General features: G+C 42.1%; 1 protein-coding gene across 1 annotated transcript; it reads right to left on the bottom strand.

The window, feature by feature from the left end:
* Window positions 1–1,457: 1,457 nt before the first annotated feature.
* Window positions 1,458–20,585, bottom strand: LOC142838865 (beta-1,3-galactosyltransferase 5-like). Its single transcript, XM_075954549.1, has 2 exons — window positions 20,474–20,585; window positions 1,458–4,549 (listed from the first exon to the last, which is right to left on the bottom strand). The coding sequence occupies exon 2, from the start codon at window positions 4,547–4,549 to the stop codon at window positions 3,626–3,628; it is 924 nt and encodes a 307-aa protein (XP_075810664.1). The 5' UTR covers window positions 20,474–20,585; the 3' UTR covers window positions 1,458–3,625.
* Window positions 20,586–22,406: the final 1,821 nt, after the last annotated feature.

Genomic DNA, 22,406 nt, shown 5'->3' with positions numbered 1-22,406 from the left:
GTTCTCAGGAAATTTGGGATCAACCTACCCCAGGATCCAGCAATACCACTCTTGGGAATATACCCAAGAGATGCCCTATAATATGACAAAAGCATTTGTTCAACTATATTCATAGCAGCATTATTTGTAATAGCCAGAAACTGGAAACAATCTAGATGCCCCTCAATGGAAGAATGGATGAAGAAAGTGTGGAATATATACACATTAGAGTACTAATCAGTGGTAAAAAACAATGACTTCTTGAATTTTGCATGCAAATGGATGGAAATAGAAAACACTATCCTGAGTGAGGTAACCCAGATCCAAAAAGATGAATATGGTATGTACTTACTCAAAAGTGGATTCTAGCCATAAATAAATGACATTGAACCTATAATTCGTGATCCTAGAGAAGCTAAATAAGAAGGTAAACCAAAAGAAAAACATATAGTTATCCTCCTGGATATTGGAAGTAGACAAGATTGCCAGGCAAAAATAGGAAATTCATTCTTAATTTAAAAACGTGGTATGAGAAAGCTAATGCTTCCAAAAGGAGGGATGGAGAAGACAAGATGCTTAGAGCAACATCTCATCTATTTTTTAAATGATGCCCAACAGCTGCCTTATTAAATTCGGCTTGTGAATTATTCAGTCTGCAATGAGGCTGCAGATTCAGTGGGGAAACCAGAGGATGTCTGAACCCTGGCTTTCTTCTTTCAAAACATCATCCTGAGGCCAGTAATGGACACTCTAGTGCAATCACAGGTGCAGCTGTGATGATAAAAGCTATGTTTCCTCAGCAGGGAGGTGTGTGTGTGTGTGTGTGTTTCACTTCTGCCTGAAGGCTGGAGGTCAAGAACACTCTGGGTGTGCAAGTGTGAGCCACTCCTTCAGCTCATGTCCCCACCATAGTAGCCTCATGACAAAGTGCATCTGATTGTGCAAGGGAGAGATCAAGGCAACCTCACACTCTAAAGAGAAGATCGTAGGTACTTGCTATATCTCATCCCAAGTAATAAAACTAGCCTGGATCTTGCATGTAGACACCTGGATCTGTGTGCACATGTGAAATGCACATGACCTCATGATAAAACTAGTCTAAATGGGAGGTTTGTGAGAATTCCACGGAGGGCCCCAGGGCCATGTGAGTTTCAGGGAGAACCATGAAGAAGTAAAGCCACACTCTAGCCAACACCCAGGACAGAGGTGGCATTGTGCAGGCAAATAGAGATGCTGGTGACTCCTTGGGTAGCACCAGCCCCAGGCTTCTGAGAGAAGTAAACATGCAGGAAGGTTGTTAATGCTGTGCCAATGGAGAAGGCTGAGGGCTGGGCCTCCACTGCACCTCAGGTCCTGGTTGAGTCACTGAGTCACCTCAGTTGCCTCTGCTGACAACCAGTTTGGCCTTAAGAATTAAGTGCAGCTATCTGCAAAACATGCCTCCATCTTCAATGCAAGAGCAAGTCTGGGTACAGGCTCCTCCAATTGAGGAATAACAGTTCTGACGAGTGAGTTTTTTTGAGTTTAGATGGGAGCATATTGCAATGTTTACAATCATACAGTCACAAGAAGTCTTAGCTCCAAGCACATAGTAAAATCTAGTAAGGTAAAAGGCAGGGGGAATCAATAATTCCCACAATACAGAGCAAGATTACGTGTCTGATGACATTGGCCAAATGGCCATGAGCCCCTGTTTTTACCTAGCTCTGAAAACCTTCAGGATTAAATTCTGAACCAAAACCACTCAGCAGATCTCTGACCATGTGATAAATGCAGTGTGATGATGGAGGTGGGTCTTTATCTATCTGTTGCTTTCATTGGTTAACTAATAAAGAAAACTGCTTGGCCTGATAGGACAAAAAATTAGGTAGGCAGAGTAAACTGAACAGAATGCTGGGAGAAAGAAGCCGAGTCAGTCAGTGGCCATGATTCTCCCACTCCAGACAGACGCAGGTTAAGATCTTTCCTGGTAAGCCAGCTCGTGGTGCTACACAGAATATTGGAAATGGGTTAGATCAATATGTAAGAGTTAGCCAATAAGAGGTTAAAACTAATGGGCCAAGCAATGTTTAAAAGAATACATTTTCCGTGTAATTATTTCTGGTAAAGCTAGCCATGCAGAGCTGGGCGGGAACACAGCCCACCACTCCTATTACTACAGTGTGAAGAGCCAGGTTCAGGAAGGATCACATTTGCAGGGAGAACCCTTTGACTTTTGGTGTGGAACAACTGCCTGTATTCTGTCGATTACATTTAAATAAATGCTGATTGGCCAGTAGCCAGGCAGGAAGAATAGGCAGGACAACCAGACAGAAAGTTGAGGTGGGTCAATGAGAACAGGAGAATTCTGGGAAGAGGGAAGCCCATTCCTCTGAAGTCCTGAGCCCACAAGAAGAAGCAAGATGTGACTACCTCACTAAAAAAGGTACTGAACAATGTGGCTAACTCAGACAGGAATAATGGGCTAATAAAAGTTATAAGAGTTAATAAGAAGCCTGAGCTAATGGGCCAATCAGTTTATAACTAATGTAGACTTCAGTATGATTTCTTTGGGACTTAATGACTGCATGAACCAGACAGGACAGAAAACCCCAAAAACAGACTGGGCCTACATCCATGGTCTGCATCCCAGGAGCTTGGACCAGTCCAGGTTCCAGTAAAGTTCCTGGACACCAATACAGGCCATGCCTGTGCCTGGCTGCCCTTGAGTTTGAACTTAGAGGTCTGAAGTGCTCCAGAGCTGCAACTGATCACCATCAATCCATCAACCATCTGCAGCAGAGACAATGTGTTCCAAAAGACTCAGAGGAGACATCACCCTCACTAGGATTTCAGCAGTGTGATCAGCCTATATAGAAAGACTCACCAGTGGCTTCTCAGGCTAATTCATATGGTCAAATAGCGCAGTTTTCTTCTAGAATGGAGGTGAGCAAGTGTCTGCAGGTGTGCATGTCTCATATTGAAGATGCATTAAGTATGCAGCGGCTAAAAGACTCAGTGCCTACCTACATCATGCAGTTGAGGGAAGAGAGCTTAGAAAGCTGATTCATCAAAGACATAGCATTTAAAAATAGAAGAATTGGGAAGTGAGAGGCAGGGGACTCAGGAAAGGTCCTGAAGGATGCTAGTTTGCTTTAAGACACCCACCCTAAGCTTCTTCCACCACTGCTCTCTGGCAAAGAATGGGACACTCAGTTGGGGGCCACCAACTGAATTCTCATTCCTGCTCTGTTTGCAGACTGGGAGTCTTTGGACAAGTAATTGGCTGTGGCTACTGGTTCCTAACCTGTAAAATGGGAATGATCACATCCATGGCTTCATATGCATAGTGAACCCTTAAATGAGAAGATGAGGGCATGTCTCAAACCTCGAGAACATAGTGCAAAAGCCTGAGAGATGAGATCTGATATAGCTCTGAGTGCCAAGTGGGAACAAGTCTTGACTTGTGTGTGTATGTGTGTGTGTGTGTGTGTGTGTGTGTGTGTGTGTGTGCATCCACTCTATTATATGCAGGGCACTGAGAACAGCATTCTTTGCCTTTCTCCTCCTTCTCTCTACCCCTGAAAGTTCCCAGCAAGGCCATCCCTGATCTTTCCAAAGTATCACTGAAGGTTATTGGAAGTTTGAACTGTGGATACCATCAACACTAAGAAGGGCAATACTTTTTCTGAGAATTCTCCAGTATCTGCCAGTAAGAGAGTAAGGTCTGGGGTGTCACAGAGTGGCAGGTCACAATTTTACGAAAGCGGCACACAGAGAAGTATAAGCCACCTGGGAAAAAGGTCTGTTCAGTGTGGAGTTCCTCAGGCCGGATCTTCAGCTTAGCCAGGCAGAGCCCAACAAACACATCCTCCAGCTTGAGGAATGGAACACTCTCTGAGATATTGTATACTTTGCTGGCCACATCACTAGAAAAGACATAACCTGTACCAGAACAAAAAGGTGGGTACCTGTCCCAGGGATATTCAAATTTACTCACAAACCACTTGCTGAATATCTCCCTAAAGGGGGGAGTATTAGATATTATGTAACCCGTGAAGAACCTGGAAGTTTTGTTTTTCTTTAGCAGTAGGTCAGTCAAATAACCAACATTCACAAACATGTCTGAGTCTGTCTTCATCACAAAAGCTGCCTGAGGACAAAAGTGGTGGACCCATTCCATGCCCATCAATGTCTTTAGGGTCAAGTTGTAATAGTCGTCCTTGAAATCCTTCTGGATGATGTCACGGTGCTGCTTACCCTCCTGGGCTGTAGCATTCATCTCATTGATGCTGTCTGAGGCCCCCAGGAGGAAGAGGGTCTTCACATTCCTCCCTTGAATCTCTGCCTCTCTACCCCATGTCTTGCGGATGGCCATGCGAGCTGCCAGCTGTTTGTGGGATGATGTCACCAGCAGCACAAGGAAAGGTGGTTTCTGCTTGCAGTCTATATCTGGAAGCTGGAGGAACTTCCTGTGACCTTTCTTGAGAACAAATGGCTGTGTCTTAAAAGGCTCCATGCTGAAGTACAAGCAAAGAATGTCCATCATCAGAATGAAAGCATAAACAAGCCTTATCTTCATGAAGTCCATCTGAAAGAACAAAGACAAACTGCCAGGTTTCCCAAGAAAGAAGGTGGAATAACAGATACACAAACACAAAGAGATCTGAGGGCTCTGTTCTGGTGTTCCAAGCCTAGTAGCAGGGCTAGAATTTATACTTTATAAGATACTAACAGGGAAGTATTTGATAGTTTCCAACACAGGGCTAGAAAGACCACTCAGTGGTTAGGAGCACTTCCTGTCAGCAACCACCTGTATCTGCTATTCTAGTGGAAAAATCACCCACTAGGTGGTATGGGAGGTCCTCCTGTCAGTGTGTTGATTTTATTGGTTAAGGAATAAAGAAGTGGCTTGGGCTATAGCATGGTAGGAGGCAGGCAGAGTAGGGAGACACCATGGAGTTGCTTCCAGAGATAGATGTGCTGAAACTTTGTTGGTAAAACACAACCTAGTGGTGATGCACAAATTAATGGTCATTGGTTAAATAAAGATATAAGAGGCCGGGCGGTGTTGGCGCACGCCTTTAATCCCAGCACTCGGGAGGCAGAGGCAGGTGGATCTCTGTGAATTCGAGACCAGCCTGGTTTACAGAGCTAGTTCCAGGACAGGCTCCAAAAACCACAGAGAAACCCTATCTCAAAAAACAAAAAAAAAAAAAAAGATACAAGAGTTGGCCAATAAGAAGCTAGAGCTAATGGGCCAAGCAGTGACTTAATTAATACAGTTTCTGTGTGATTATTTTGGGTCTAAGCTAGCTAGGTGGCTAGGACAAACATGTGACCCTTCCTGCTCCAACAACCAGGACCAAGGAGACTTCATCCCAGAGATGCAGGGATGATTCAACATATGAAAATCTGTCAATGTAATCCACCATATAAATAAACTGAAAGGAAAATAACCATATGACATCTCACTGGATGACGAAAAAAATTTGACAAAACCTAACATCCCTTCATGATAAAGGTCTTGGAGATATCAGGGATACAAGAAATGTATTTAAACATAACAAAAGCTTTATACAGCAAGCCAACAACCAACATGAAATTAAAAGGAGAGAATCCTAAAACAATTCCACTAAAATCAGGAACAAGACAAAGTTGTTCACTCTCTACATATCTATTCAATATAGTACTTGAATTTATAGCTAGAGAAATAAAACAACAAAAGGAAATCAAGGGGATACAAATTGGAAAAAAAGATGTCAAATTTTTGCTATTTGCAGATGATATGATAGAATATATAAATGTAATGGGCCAGGCAGTGATTTAATTAATACAATTTCTGTGTGGTTATTTTGAGTGTAAGCTAGCCACGTGGCTGGAACAAAAAGCAAACCCTCTCACCATCAACAGATCCACCCACAACTGATCCAGAGCTTCAAGTGAGGACTACTGAGAACTCAAGAACAATGGCTATGGGTTTTTGATCCTACTGAATGTACTGGCTTTGTGAAACCTAGGCAGTTTGGATGCTCACCTTACTAGACCTGGAAGGAGGTGGGTGGTCCTTGGACTTCCCACAGGGCAGAGAACCCTGATTGCTCTTCGGGCTGACAAGGGAGGGGGACTTGGTTGAGGGAGGGAGAGGGAAATGGGAGGTGGTGGCGGGGAAGAGGCAGAAATCTTTAATAAATAAATAAAAACTGTAGCAGGATACAAGGTCAACACACACACACACACAAATCAGTAGCCCTCCCTATAGACAAATGATTAAAGGTCTGAGAATAAAATCAGAGAAGCATCACTTTTTACAATGACCACAAATAACATAGAATATCTTGGGGTAACATTAACCAAGAAAGTGAAAGACTTGTACAAAAAGAACTTTGAGTCTTTGAAGAAAGAAACTGAAGAAGATATCAAAAAATGGAAAGATCTCCCTTGCTCTTGGATAGGTAGGATCAACATAATAAAAATGGCAATCATACCAAAAGCAATCTACATATTATTCAGTCCCCATCAAAATCCCAACACAATTCCTCACAGACCTTGAAAGAAAAATATTTAGCTTCATATGGAAAAACAAAACAAAAAAAATAGCTAAAACAGTGATCCATTAGGAAAACTCTTCCCCCTACAAAGCTTCTCCAGCTTCATCCTCTACTGACAAGCTTTAAAAACTGGACTGTGAGGAACGATGTTCAAAAGGTCCAGATCTTTCACAACCCTTGAGAAAGGGCAAATTGGGAGCCCAGTAGGAATACACTGATACCTAAAACAGCTGCTGTCAGGAAATACGCATTAAGAGAAAGACAAATAAGTGAACTCCCACACAGCTGTGAAATACAAACAACATATGCACTGTGTGCTAACACAACAGACACTGTTGTAGAAAGGAACTACACAAGGATGGACGCATTTATATGAAACAGGAAAAACCTTTCCATGGTAGAGGAAGACAGAACAGTGATTATCTTTGGTGAGGGATTATTAACTGGGAGGGACACAAGGAACATTTTGGAGAGCTATACATTCTATCCTTGATCAGAATGGTGGCTACAAGGAAATGATTTTATGTTAAGATCTGTTGGACCTGACAGCTAAGATCTGTGCCTTTTGTTCTCGGCACACACTATGTAATGTGGTTTGAATGAGAAATGACCCATAGGCTCATGTGCTTGAACACTTGGTCCCCAGTTGGTGGTGATGTTTGGGGAGGCTATGAAACCTTCAGGAGGTGGAGCTTTGCTGGAGAACTTACATCACTGGGGACAGGCATTGGGGATTTATCTCCTACTCCAACCTCCTGCTCTCTCTCTGTCTCTCTGTCTCTCTCTCTCTCCTTCCTGTCTGAAGAGGTAATCTCTAAGCTCCCCCACTCCTGCTCTCATCCTTGCTGACATGCCTCCCATAAGGAGCTCTTATCCCCCTGGAGCCATCAGCTTAAATAAACTCCTTCTTCTGTCAGTAACTTTTAGCATAGTGTTTTATCACACCTACAAAAATGATGTAATATATGCTAATACCTTTATCACAATTAGAAATACATCTCTGAAATTTTGGCATCTTCTCCAAAACTACCCAAATTCATTTGGCCACAGATTTGATTTTTCCCCCACAATGCAGTTCATGTTGCTGTGTGTCACAACACAGGCCCCAAGAAGAAAACTGGCTTTGTTCTTTCAGTCCAATCCAAAACTTGCATCAGTTGGTGTTAGACTAGAGCCTGGTAGGACCCTCGATCCCTGAGAGTTTGCACAATGGCTCTTGCAATATTTCATAACTTACTGAGTCAGTCAATTACATGCTGTTTGATTTCCATTATGAGCAGGCATTGAGGCAGCAGACTCAGGTACAGGAATCCCGGTATACAACTAGGATAGAGGGAACCAGGAACTTGGAATCAGAAGACTGCTCACAAGGCTGGTTCAGCTTGTGCAAGCACAGGAGCTGAGCTTTATCTTCAAAAGAAAGCTGGGCACGGTGGCATACACGTCTGATTCAAACACCGGACAAGTGCAGACAGCAAATGCTTGGGGCTCACTAGCTAACCAGCCTAGGCCATTTGACAAGTTCCAGGGGTGAAGAATGACACCTGAAGTTGACCTCCAGTCTCCATATGCACACACACACACACACACACACACACACACACACACACACACACACACATACAAAGCTGTTCTCATTCCAGCTCAATCCCAGCATGGTGTGTCATGCTCCACACTTCCGTCCTGAATCCCTCATCACATGGAAAACAGGGTAACTGACTTTTTCCAACTACAATGCAGTAGCATCCACATAGGGTACTCAGGGATGCCAGCTTGGTTCTGACCCTTGTGCCCCACCTTTTCAAGAGCTTTTGTGGGTGCCAGCCTTCCTGTTTATAAATGGAAATTTCCTCTCCATGGATAACTGGAGAGTCTAAAGAATAAGAGCCTTGTTCCAAGCACCTTGCTTACATCCCAAGCCTCATCTCTAAGACAAAGATCACTGGTGTAGGAGTGTTTTCTGACTATCTATGTGTTGCTTTCATTGGTTGAATAAAGAAACTGCCTTGGCCTTTTGATAGAGCAGAACTTAGATAGGTGAGGAAGACAGAACTGAATGCTGGGAGAAGAGTCAGACAGAGAGCCACCATGGAGCTGCCATGTCAGACACACTGAATCTTTCCTGGTAAGCCACAACCTCATGGTGACATACAGATTATTAGAAATAGGTTGAATCAAGATATGAGAGTTAGATAATAAGAGGCTAGAACTAATGGGCCAGGCATTGTTTAAATGAATACAGTTTCTTTGTGATTTCAGGTGTAAGCTATCAGGGCGGCTGGGACCAAAAGCAGGCCCTCTCACACAACAGTTTGGCACTCCAACATGGTGAAATGACTCCACATAAAATCTCAGAGAGCTTTAAAAAGAATACAGAGTTTAACACAGCTTCTTGCTGTCTGCTGGTGGCTTGCCACAGCTGCTTTAAAAGTGATTTTCCTGATTCAGATATACTGAAAAAAAAAGGTCATGCAGTTTTAAAATGCCAGCTTTCTGGGCTATGCTCCTAGCATGACCTCTGTCTCTTGCAGGAGACAAAGCATTTAGATGTGGCTTTGTAAGTAAACTGCTATGGTGTGCCCGAAAGGGGAGCATTGCATGCCATGGCTCAGAGGCACAAGTGACTCAAAGTCATAAACGGCTCTGCCATGTTGGACTGGGCAGGGAAAGCAGGCAGTACCTGTATTTGACCTGGGATTGTTGCAGCTTAGATTGTTAAGAGTTTAGCATTTTAAAAGTTTTTCAAGACAGTAAAAAAATTAAAGACAGAACAATAGAACAGATTAAGACATAAAAGACCTCTAACTAGGTCATACTGTTAGATAAAGTACATAGACTAGGGAGAGAGAAGAAAAGGAGTATATAAAGTCATAAAATAAAGTTAATGCTTTTTTAAAAGGGGGGTAAAGTCTTTAAAGAGACAGAGTACAGATAGTCATAGATTAAAAAAATAAAGAAAAAATAAGACACATAAAAATGGAAAATTCACAGAGAATATGGATTATGTATTTCATTGTGTTTTCTTTAAATTTCTTGACTGTGAAGGAGCTAAGTACAGAGACATGTTTCATTGTGTGGGCTGCTAAACAAAACCAGCATGTATATTATAAAGGTATTATCTCTTCAATGTATTTCTTAAAGTTATAACAGCAATAAAACAACAAAAGGAGATGAAGGAGATTCAAACTGGAAATGAAGAAGTCAAACTACTGTTAGTTGCAGATGATATTATAGTGTATATAAATGACACCAAAAATTCTACTGGAGATCCTACAGCTGATAAATACCTTCAGTGATGTGGCAGGATATAAGATCAACTCAAAAAAATCAGTAGCCCTCCTATACAACAAGGATAAAGAAGCCAAGAGGGAAATCAGAGAAACATCACCTTTCACAATAGCCACAAATAATATAAAGCATCTTGGGGTAACTCTAACCAAGGAAGTGAAAGTTCTATTTGACAAACACTAAGTCTTTGAAGAAAACAATTGAAAAAATACCAAAAAATGGAAAGATCTCCTATGATCTTGGATAGGAAAGATCAACGTAGGAAAAAATGACAACTCTAGCGAAAGCAATCTATAGATTCAATGCAATCCCAACCAAAATCCAAACAAAATTCTTCATAGACCTTGAAAGAACAATAATCAACTTCATATAGAAAAAAAACACAGGATAACCAAAACAATCCTGTACAATAAAGGAACTTCCAGAGGCATTACCATCCCTGACATCAAGCTCTATTACAGAGCTACAGTAATGAAAACAGCTTGATATTGGCATAAAAACAGAGACAATGACCAATGGAATCAAATTGAAGATCCAGATTTAAATCTACACACCTATGAACACCTGATTTTTGACAAAGAAGCTAAAATTATACAATGGAAAAAAGAAAGGATCTTCAGCAAATAGTGCTGCCATAACTGAATGTCAACCTGTAGAAGAATGAAAATGGATCCATATCTATCACCATGCACAAAACTCAAGTCCAAATGGATAAAACACCTTGATAAAATCTGACCACACTGAACCTGACCAAAGAAAACGTGGGAAGTAGCCTTCAATGAATAGGCACCACCTCCCAAATACAACCCCAGTAGCACAGACATTACAAACAACAATAAATAAGTGAGACCTCCTGAAATTGAGAAGCTTTTGTAAAGCAAAGGACACAGTCAATAAGACAAAGAAGCAGTCTACTCAATGGGGAAAGATCTTCACCAACCCCATATCAAACAAAAGAATGATCTCCAAAATAAATAAAGAACTCAAGAAATTAGACATTAAAATTCTAAATAATACAATTAAAAACTGGGGTACTGAACTAAATAAAGAATTCTCAAAAAGAAGAATTTCAAATGGCCAAAAGATACTTAAGGAAATGTTCAACTTCCTTAGCTATCAGGGAAATGCAAATCAAAACAACTCTGAAATACCATCTTACATCTGTCAGAATGGCTAAGAGCATAAAAACCACCAATAATAGCTTATGCTTGAGAGGAGTGTAATAAGGAGAAGACTCATCCATTGCTGGTGGGAATGCAAACTTGTACAACCACTTTGGAAATCAGTATGGCAGTTTCTCAGAAAATAGGGAATCAACCTACCTTAGGATCCAGCAATACCACTCTTGGGCATATACCCAAAAGATGCTCAATCATACAACAAAAGCACTCATTCATTTATGTTCATAACAGCATTATGTGTAATAGCCAAAACCTGGAAATAACCTAGATGCCCCTCAACTGAAGAATAGATAAAGAAAGTGTGGCACATTTACACATTAGAGTACTACTCAGTGGTTAAAAAAAACAATGACATCTTGAATTTTTCATGCAAATGGATGGAATTAGAAAACACTATCCTTTGTGAGGTAACCCAGACCCCCAAAAATGAATGTGGTATGTACTCACTGATAAGTGGATACTAGCTATAAACAAAGGGCATTGAGCCTATAGTTCATGATCACAGAGAAGCTCAATAATAAGATGAACCCAAAGAAAAACATATGTAGACCCACCTGGAAATTAGAAGCAGACAAGATCACCTGACAAAATTGTGGGCATTTGGGCTGGGAGTAGAAGAAGGGAAGATGGGGAAGAGGAGAGGAAAAGGGGAGGGTTGAGGAGAACTTGAAGTAATGGAATAGTCTAGATGGATTAAGGACAGATATGAGAGCAAGGAAAGAGATATCTTGATTGAGGGAGTCATTATGGGGTTAGCAAGAAACCTGGCTCTATAAAAATTCCCAGGGTACCATAAGGATGACCCCAGCTAAGACACTAAGCAATAGAGCAGAGGGTGCCTGAACTGGCCTTGCCCTGTAGTCAGAATGATGATTATCTTAAATATCACCACAGAACCTTCGTCCAACAACAGATGGAAACAGAGATGGAGACCAACATTGAAGCACTGGACTTATTTCCCAAAGACGAGTTGAAGAGTAGAAGGAATGAGAACATAAACAAAGTAGTCAAGACCATGAAGGGTTCATTCACTGAAACAGTTCACCTGAGCTAATGGGAGGTCACCAACTCCAGCTGGAATGGGAACAAACAAGCAAAGGACCAAACTAGTCCCTCTGAATGTGGTTGAAAGTTGAATGGCTGGAACTGACTGACGAAAATGGGCAGTGGCACTGGAATTTATATCTACTGCATGTACTGGATTTTGGGATCCTATTCTCTTTGAATGTATACTCTGCTCAGCCTAGATATAGTAAGGAGGGCCTTGGACCTTCCCAAAGGCAAAGTACCCTACCCTCTCTTAGAATTGGAGGAGGGTGTGGTGGGAGGATGTGTGGAGGGAATAGGAGGAGATGAGGGAGTGGGAATTTGGATTGGTACTTTTTTAAAAAAAGTCTAATAAATGAATAAATAAATAACTAAATAAATAAGAATAAGAGCCTTGCTCCAAGCTCCTTGCTTACATACCAAGCCTCGTCTCTAGGACAAAGAGCAGAGCCAGGGACAAGTCCCTCAGAGGTCAATGACTTTCTCTTAAAGAGCAGTGCGAGCACACGTCTGACCTCCATGACTGGCTGGGTCAAGGAGTTTTACCTAAAACCAGTGGGTAGGGCCCAGGCCAGTGAGGTCCCACATGGGGATGTTCCTACTCCAGGGAGTCAATGAGTAGAGATGGGGCATCCAAGATGGCCTGGTAGGAAACAGTGCAGTGTGTGGAGGGAAAGCTTCAGCTAAGGGAAGACCTAAGGAGGCTGTTCCACATGGCCTTGTCATGACCAGTCTCAGAACCAAGAAATCAAAGAAATGTGTCACTTAGGAGGCTTCTCCAATTGCCCAGCTATGGTAGGAAAACACACTAATGGCTAAACTCACCGATGTATCGTCCCACAGTTCTAAAGTTGAAGGCCCCAAGAGGGAATCAGCTGCTTAGGGAGGACCCTCTTCCTACCTTGCTGTGTCTTTGCACATCAGAGATAATTTTAATGTTTCTTCCCACTCTAGATTTTTAAGGCAGGGTCTCTCTAAACAACCCTGACTATCCTGGAACTCACTCTGAGACAAGGCTGACCTTGAACTCAGAGATTTACCTGCCTCTGCCTCCAGAGTGCTGGGACTAAATGCATGTGTCAACACGCTCAGCTGTCTCTTCCCTTTGCCAGGACTTCAAAGTGCTGATCTCACCTAAACCTGCTCAGCTCTGCCAGTGCTCTGGAAGCTATCTAAGCCTCTGCCTATGAATTAAAGGATGCTAATACAGTCCACAGCAGGCATCATCTCCAACAGTCAGAGGGCACCTCTCTCAATTCCACAGACATGGTGCTGTCTCTGAAGGAATGTTGCACTTTTCAGGTCAAGCAGGGGGGTTTCCTGCTGTCAAATTACTCTTGACCTCAAATTTTCCTTCTCAGACATGGAAAATGTCATTTTACCTAGGCTGAAAACACAGATTTGGGGGCAGTGTGCCAATGCAGAGGGTGTGGGGTATCAGTGTTATATTCAAGCTCTGCCCCTCGGCCTGCAATATGATACCTGTTAAAGCTGCCACTATCTTATATAAATCATCTTTTTCAAAGAACAGACATTACATGCAGTGAACAACCTGCTGGGCCTTCACCTTGTATGGCACAAGCATGGAACTTCTGCTCTATTCAAGAAAAACTACAGATGATACTGAAAATTTTACTGATCACAATTTATCCACAGTGACAAAAAGGAACAAAAAATGTTTCTAGATTTAAGGAGGTTGAGTCATTATGTTTGTTTTAGGAAAAAAAGTTGGTGACTTCAATACATTAAAAATCAAAGCAGCAGGATTTTCATCTTAGCAAAAATCAAACAAAACTAAAAGCTCCATTTTTTTAAAGCTCTGCAGAATGACATCAACAGCAATGCTGGGTATTTTCATCATCCAAGATAGAAACTATGTGTATTTTGTATTAGATCCTTGGCCACCAAGGTCTGGCGAAATAAAGTAAAGAATGAATCCATGCATCCTTTGCACCCTGCAAAGGATTGAATAAGAATTTCCCCACACAGGCTCATACATTTGAATACTCGGTCCTCAATTGGTGGGACTCAACTGGGAAGGACTAGGAGGTGTGGCCTTGGAGGAGGTATGACATTGTGTGGGCTTTGAGGCTCATCATCCTGTTTTCTCTCCCTACATCATGTTTGTGGATCGGATGGAAGCTCTCAGCTACTGCTCCAGGGCCATGTCAGCCTTCCTGCTGCCATACTCTTCACCATGATGTCCATAAACTCATGCTCTGAAACTGTGCACCCCAAATAAACTCTTTCTTCTACAATTGCATTGGTCATGATGTCTTATCACAGCACTATGGAAGTAACTTTGACAAGTGGCAAGTGCTTCACCAAGTCCAATCCCTTTTTCTTGACCATGCAACCTTAACTCTCACGGCTTTTCTTGGTGAGCAAATTCAGCACTCTGAAAGACATGGCTCCCACGGTATGCAAGCTGGTTTGTCTAGTCCTGGTGACTCTCCAATGCCCAGCTCTCACACCAGTTTTTGTGCCTTGGTCAACCCCATCCTGTGTGGCTCTTATGCCCCCCATGCTCAACACCCCTGTCTACTACCACATGTCTCCCCTCTCTGCCAGCTCCTTCATAAACTACTCACATCACCAATGTACTTTGTTGTGCAGGGAACTATGGAGCTGGCCTGGTCTAGCTGCTTTAAGAGGCATGCATCATAGGTTTTTCCTGCTAGAGCCCTGGCTCCTGGCACACCATGTGCCTTCCAGTACCTGAGAGACAAAGGCACTCCCTCAGGCAATGAAGCATTCAGGCTACTTTGTGTTTCTCTGTATGTTCCCTCAGAAGTCAAGGAAACATAGAAGCCTGAGAGGACAATTGTTCTTAGACACTGATCTTCTGTACCCTGTGTAGTTTGCAAACTTCACTATATCCTGGAAACTACAACTATACTGATCCTGGCAACTGCTGCTACATTCTGTTTCTGATAAAGGTCTCCATAAGTCTGATTGCTCTCCATAAAGTTGCCACAGTCTCACTTTTACTGTGGCCCCTGCAAATGGCGTGATTTAATTTCTCATGGTGATATCAGGTGACCTTGTCATGGTAATAAACTTGGGCACTGTGTTATGCGGATTTAATTACAGGGTTGTACAGCCCACCTTATCATTAGTTGACAACTCCAGAGAACCAGTTATCATCTATGTGCATTTTCCACTGTTGTAGACTCTGTTTAGACAGATGATTCAGCACATGGCCACCCAAGAGAATGTTTTGAGCCAGTAGATGAGAATAGAAGAGATTCCTGTCTCTAGATTCCCACACTTCTTGATTCAGTAAATTTTTCCCTCTTGGAAACAGACACATGGTTTATGTGGCTCCTCAACTATTGATGAAAATGTTGATTGAGTCAGGTATGTTTGCTCTCGGCATCTTTCCTAAGAAATTTTGATGATTTCTGAGAGGTGAGCCTGGTTTACTGCAGAAAAGAAGTGGTCATGTGTTTCACTCCATGCTGTTCATGGGGTGGGGCTTCTGGGGTAGTGGGTGGTTAGAGACCCAGTGTGCTTCTGGGGCAGGTTCAGCACTGGAGTGCTCTAGTGTCCCTGCTGTTAGCTTCCCTGAGCACTGGGAAGTCCTTTATCACACCACTGTTTCCCCTTCTTTCTGTTGAAAATGGACTTTTAATAGAGCACCGATGGCTGACTTTTCATAAGTGATTAGCTCCAAGAATGCAGGGAGGAAGAGTAAATATGGCCACCATGTGTGTCCACCAGCTGCCAGATCAACACTCAAGCCCAAAACTTCTCTGGGAAGTATTTCTTCCTTGGTGACTCTGCTGAACAATGAAAGGTGTAGGCGGACATGGAGTGCTTATTATTCTTCTCCAACATTGACACTGCCTGACCTGGCTCATGGCATTTCTCAAAAGCTGTCACCCAGGAAGAGATTTGGCTAGATCAGCTTGGATCAGCAACTAGTCACCTTTATTGAGAAGTCAAAAGTCCAATCTCCCCAGTTTGCCTTTGGCCAGCAGAGACTCTGAACAGAACATCATCTAGGCATGATTGTTCACTGCTCTTTATCCACATAAACATCGCTCACACCATGTGAAAATACAGAGATTCTACACGTATCTGATATAGAGCAGATGATGGGACACACACCAAAGCAATGCCGGATATTCACATGGCTTGTGTCAAGAAAGCCATCCAATATTTGTGCATTCTGGTCTACGGCTGAGAAATCATCAAGAAGGAAGGGCATGAAGAAAAGAAGGACCTGCCTCAGGGTGAATCCAGTGACATATATATCGTATAAGAACCAAGGAACAGATTCCCAGAATGGAAAGAAAATCAAAGGTATCAGTCAAGAAATTTGACTTTGTTATGTACTTGAACCATGTAAACACAAGAAAAGCTGTGCCTTTGGTGCCTGAGGGTCAGACTCTAGACACAATAGGGGCATATCTTTCCCTGTGTGCAACATAAATTAATCAGTTAGAGGTGGGATTGCCCATCTCAAAGGAGCCTTCCTCCATTACTTACAGAGTACATTGCTCATCAGTCATCCTGCCATAGATACCCTGAACCCTATGATTTCTTCTGACTGTGTAATAATTTCCATCCTTCTGTTGCATACAAGAAACATACCTCAATCTCAAAGAAAGACACTACCTCAGAGTAATGGGTTGGGAAAAGATTTTTCAATCAAATGGACCTAAAAAACAAGTTGGTGTAGCTATCCTTGGTGTAGGAGTTCCTTCTGTTTGTGTGTTGCTTTCATTGGTTAATGAATAAAGAACTGCCTTGGAAGCCTGGCAGTGGTGGTGCACGCCTTTAATCCCAGCACTCGGGAGGCAGAGGCAGGAGGATCTCTGTGAGTTTGAGGCCAGTCTGGTCTACAAGAGCTAGTTCCAGACAGGAACCAAAAAGCTATGGAGAAACCCTGTCTCAAAAATAAAAAAAAAAAGAAAAGAAAGAAAGAAAGAAAGAAAGAAAGAAAGAAAGAAAGAAACTGCCTTGGCCTAGTTGAAAGGGCAAAACTTAGGTTGGCAGAGAAGACAGAACTGAATTCTGGGAGGAAAAGCAAAGGCAGAGAGACACCATGGAGCCTGCCAAAGACAGACATGCCAAATCTTTCCTGGTAGGTCACAGCCACATAGCGTTACATAGATTAATGGAGATGGGTTAAACAAATATGTAAGAGTTGACCAATAATAAGTTAGAGCTAATGGCCAAGCAGTGTTTTAATTAGTACAGTTTCTATGTGGTTATTTCAGGTGTAATAAGCTAGCCGTGTGGCTAGGACAAACAGCCTGATCCCTCCAACATATCCTAATATCAAACAAAATAGACTTCAAACAAAAATTAATCAAAAGACATAAAGAAGAACATTTCTTATTCAACACAGGAAAAATCCATTATGATGAGGTCTCGATTCTGAACATTCATGTCCCAAATACAAAAGCACCCACATTTGTAAAAGAAACATTACTAAAGCTTAAAGCAGACATCAAATTTCACACACTAATAGTGGGAGACTTCAACACCCCACTCTCACTAACAGACAGGTCTGCCAGACAGAAATTAACAGAGAAATAAAAGAACCAGCAGATGTTATGACTCAAATTTCCTTGACAGACTTCTATTGAATATTTCACCCAAAGACAAAAGAATATATCTTCTTCTCAGCACCTTATGGAACATTCCCTAAAATTAACCATATACTCAGTCACAAATTAAATCTAAATAGATACAAAAAGTGGAATAACTTCATGTATCTTATCAGATTAGTATGACTTAAAATTAAAATACAACAACAACACAAATTGCAGAAAGCCTACAAAGTCATGGAAATGAAATAATGCTCAACTGAATCACTACAGGGTCAAGAAATTAATAAAAAAGAAATTAAAGACTTCCTAAAATTCAATGCAAATGAATGCACAACATACCCACACCTATGGGACACTATGAAAGCAGCATTAAGAGGAAAGTTCATAGCACTAAGTGCCTACATAACAAATTTGGAGAAATCTTATATTACTGACTTAACAACATATCTGAAAGCCCTAGAATAAAAAGAAGCAATTTCACACAGAAGGAATAGACACCAAGAAATAATAAAATTGAGGGCAGTCATCAATAAAACAGAAACAAAAATAATGATACAAAGAATCAATGAAACAGAGTTGGGTTTTCAACAAAATTAACAGGATAGACAAATCTTTATCCAAACTAGCCAAAAGGCAGAGAAAAAAATATCAAACTTAACAAAATCAGAAATTAAATGCAAATCAAAATGATTCTGAGATAACATCTTATAGCAGTCAGAATGGCTAATATCAAAAACACCAATGACACCTTATGCTAGAGAGCATGCAGAATAAGGGGAACACTTCTCCATTGCTGGTGGAGTACAAACTAGTACAGCCACCTTGGAATCAGTATGGTAGTTTCTCAGAATATTGGGACTCAATCTACCTTAGGACCAACCAATACCACTCTTGGACTTATACCCAAAGGATGCTCAATCATACTACAAGAACATTTACTCAAGTATGTTTATAGCAGCATTATTTTTAACAGCCAGAACCTGGAAATAACCTAGATGCTCCTCAACCAAAGAATGGATAAAGAAAATGTGGTACATTTACATAATGGAGTACTACTCAACAGTAAAAACAATGACATCTTGAAATTTGCATACAAATGGATGGCACTAGAAAAAAAAAACATTCTGAGTGAGATAACCCAGTCCCAAAAAGACAAACATGGTATGAACTTACTCATAAGTAGATCTTAGATGTAAAGCAAAGGATAACCAGCCAATAGACTACAACCCCAGAGAAGCTAAGTAACAAGGAGGACCCTAAAAGCAACATGCATGGGTCATAATAGGAAGGAGAAATAGATACGATCTTTTTGGTAAACTGAGTGTTGGGGTTACGGAATATGGGAGGGGAAAGAGGATGAGAACATGAGGGAACAGGGTGGTCAAGTTGGGGGAGGGAAGGAGAGGGAGAGCAATGAAAGAGATATCTTGATAGAAGGAGCCATTTTGGGGTTAGAAAGAAATTCCCAGGAATGCACAAGGATGACTCTGGCTAAGACTCCTAGCAATAGTGGTGAGGGTGTCTGAACTGGCCCTCCGCTGTAATCAGATTGATGACTACCCTCACTGTCATTATAGAACCTTCATCCTGAACCTGATAGAAGCAGATATAGAGATCTACAGCCAAGCACTGGACCTGGCTCCTGGAGTCTAGTGAAAGAGGGGGATGAGGGATTACATGAGCAAGGTGGGTCAAGATCAATATGGGGAAACCCACAGAAACAGCTGACCCAAGCTAGTGGGAGCTCATGGACTCTGAACTGACAACTGGGGAGCCTGCTTGGGACCAAACTAGTACCTCTGAATGTGGGTGACATTTGTGTGGCTTGGTCTGTTTGTGGAGGCCCTGGCAGTGGGACCAGGATTTATCCTGGGTACAAGCTGGTCTCTAAGCTTACTCAGTTCCTGTGGCTTCTCTCAGGTCTTCCAACCATGCTCCATAAATCTGTCCAGGTCAGAGGATTCCCTTCGCCAGCTTCTCCTTCCTATATAACCCTGCCATTTGATCCATACACCCCTCTTGACCTCTCCTCTTTACTCTTTTCTCTTCTCTTCCTTTCCCTTCATTTCTTTTCCCTTCCCTTCCCTTCCCTTTTCTTCTCTTCCTCTCTTGCTCTCCTCTCCCCACTCCCCTCTGCTCTCAAAGCTCAGTTCAGTCTACTACTTCCTGTTCCTGCTGTGGACTCTTCCAGGTGCCTTTGACTGTTCACCCCTCATGCCCACAATAAGAACCTTCCCCTCAGCCATACCTTGAAGAAGCCATGTCCTCGCTTTATATAATTTTGTCTTACCATAACTGGGTCTGTAGGTCCTTTCCCTACTCAGTACAGAATACATATGGCTAACCAGTTCAGAGAACCACCTAGAAATTTCAATAGATGGATAATGACTACCACAGTCAGCTTATATTCCAAAGGACCCTTCTCCTCTCCTAGAGCAAGTGTGCTCTCTGAAGGGTCACTCATTCAGGCTGAGCTCTAAGGGCTGTGACAAGCTCAGATCTTTCTCAGCATTGGATGGTGTGTTTTCATCTCTATGTTGAAATTAAGAAAACCCATGGTATGTCAACGTGGCATCTAGATCATATAGATCTTGTCTGGAACATCACCACTCCACTCCCCCTTAATTGGGTATGGAGAATATGAACTAACTTAATAACTAGCATCCAAGGACTGTGGTTTCCAGAGTCCAGGCTTTAACCTATTCATGCCAAAGGACTAGCAGGACAGCTGGTCATCAGTTATTTCAAAGCTCCATCTGGAGACACTAAATCTCATGGTCCTGGCTTTAAACTGAGTAAAAACTTTACCAAAACCTCTATCATCCATCTTACCCACCCTTTCACTCTGCAGCTTCAGACATGGGCTCAGATAATTCCCTCTTACCAGAAACAAAGTAAAGTGTTGTCCAAACCCACAGGAGGCCAGTCCAAAGTCTGATGTAGCACAATCCCAAGCCTGAGATCAGGAATAGTGGAAAGATCCCTTGCCAGTTGTGTGCTTCTCTGATGGCAGGGAAGTGAGCAGAGACAAGCAATAGGGATCAGGAAAAAAACCAACTGGTACTGGAACTCCCCAACTCCCATCCCCACCCTCTTCACCCTCAACCCCACCCCAACCCCTACACATATCACACACACACACACACACACACACTCAGATTACCCAACCCAGAGTGGAGCAATTATTGTGCATTGAGTTCCTGGTAGCTTAGAGTCAGGAAAAGGGCACACTAGCTCTTTCAGGCTCAAGGAAGGATCATATCCTGTTCGTTCAACTTACTTACTGGGGACAGAAGATACCAGGCAACTATTCAAGACCACAGGAACTAGGAGTGACTCTCAGGACCAGAAAACCCAGGAGAAATAGGATCTGATGCCCAGTTCAATGAGCAAACAGGACAGATGGCAAGTTCCTGAGCTCAGAGTTCGAGGCCTAGGTCAAACTCAGAGCAGAGACCACCTCTGGAAGTCCTCGGTTCCTCTGCACTGACCTAACTTTTCCTTCCACTGCCTGTAATCAGTCAGTGGCAATAGAAGGTGGAGAGGCCAGCTGAAAGGAGACTTGCCCGCATGTCAGAACATCTGGCCTCATCACATAAAGTCCACTCTCAGAGAAGCCCATTGTTTATTCAGAGCACCTTCCCACAACCCACAAAAAAAGGAACATCTGGTGAGAGGAGCATCCATAAAGGAACAATTGTCTCGGTCAAGCTGGAGGTGGGGAAAAGAAAGAAGTATCTGCTCCCCATGATCACTTCTGGGACTTGATGCCAACAGCCTCGCCCTGAGCTTTTCCCTCAAAATTAAACTTTCTTTTATTTTTTTTTTATTTTATTTATTTATTTATTTATTTTTGGTTTTTCAAGACAGGGTTTCTCTGTGGCTTTGGAGCCTGTCCTGGATTAGCTCTGTAGACCAGGCTGGTCTCGAACTCACAGAAATCCGCCTGCTTCTGCCTCCCGAGTGCTGGGATTAAAGGCGTGCGCCACCACCTAAAAAATTGTTTTTATTTTGAAGATTTCTCAATATTGAATGAATAATTTACATTATGTTTTCTGAGAAAGAGCAAGATAATATAAAGCAGGTTTCAACTTTGGCCATTAAGTATATCTATTGAGAAATTCTTTTTATCTTCTTTTGTTTCTAATCTTCAATTTTTTAATTTTTATTCTTTTTATTGTGCTATATATTTTTCTCTGCTCTCCTCCCTTCCTCTCCCCTCACCTTCTACCCTCTCCCATGGTCCCATGCTCCCAATTTACTTAGAAGATCTTGTCTTTTTCTACTTCCCATGTAGATTATATCCATGTATGTCTCCCTTAGTGTCCTCATTGTTGTCTAGGTTCTCTGGGATTGTGAATTGTAGGCTTGTTTTTCTTTTCTTTATATCTAAAAGCTACTGTGAGTGAGTACATATGATATATGTCTTTCTGGGGTTACCTCACTCAATACGATGTTTTTTTAGATCCATCCATTTGCCCACAAATTTCAAGATGTAATTTTTTTCTGCTGAGCATCCTTTGCATATACACCCAAAAGTAGCATTGCTGAGTCTTGAGAAAGGTTGTTTCCTAATAGTCTGAGAAATTTTCATACTGATATCCAAAGGGGGTATAACAGTTTTCACTCCCACCAGCATTGGAGGAGTGTTTCCTTTACTCCACATAATCCCTAGCATAAGTTGTCATCAGTGTATTTTATCTGGGCCATTCTTTTTTTTAACTGTTAGGAATTTATTTATTGGCCCTTTTGTCTGCAGGATCCTTGGACTATAAGGCATTCCTGTTTCTATTCTGAGAAGTTCCATCTAGACAGGG

Source organism: Microtus pennsylvanicus, chromosome 1 (assembly GCF_037038515.1).
Source record: "Microtus pennsylvanicus isolate mMicPen1 chromosome 1, mMicPen1.hap1, whole genome shotgun sequence".
Lineage (NCBI taxonomy): Eukaryota > Metazoa > Chordata > Mammalia > Rodentia > Cricetidae > Microtus > Microtus pennsylvanicus.
The sequence above is the reverse complement of the archived record's forward strand: the minus strand, read 5'-3'. Positions and strand labels throughout refer to the sequence as shown.

What these genes read in the sequence shown, in the direction of transcription:
- LOC142838865 (XM_075954549.1), bottom strand. Translation starts at nt 4,549, where the DNA reads ATGGACTTCATGAAGATAAGGCTTGTTTATGCTTTCATTCTGATGATG.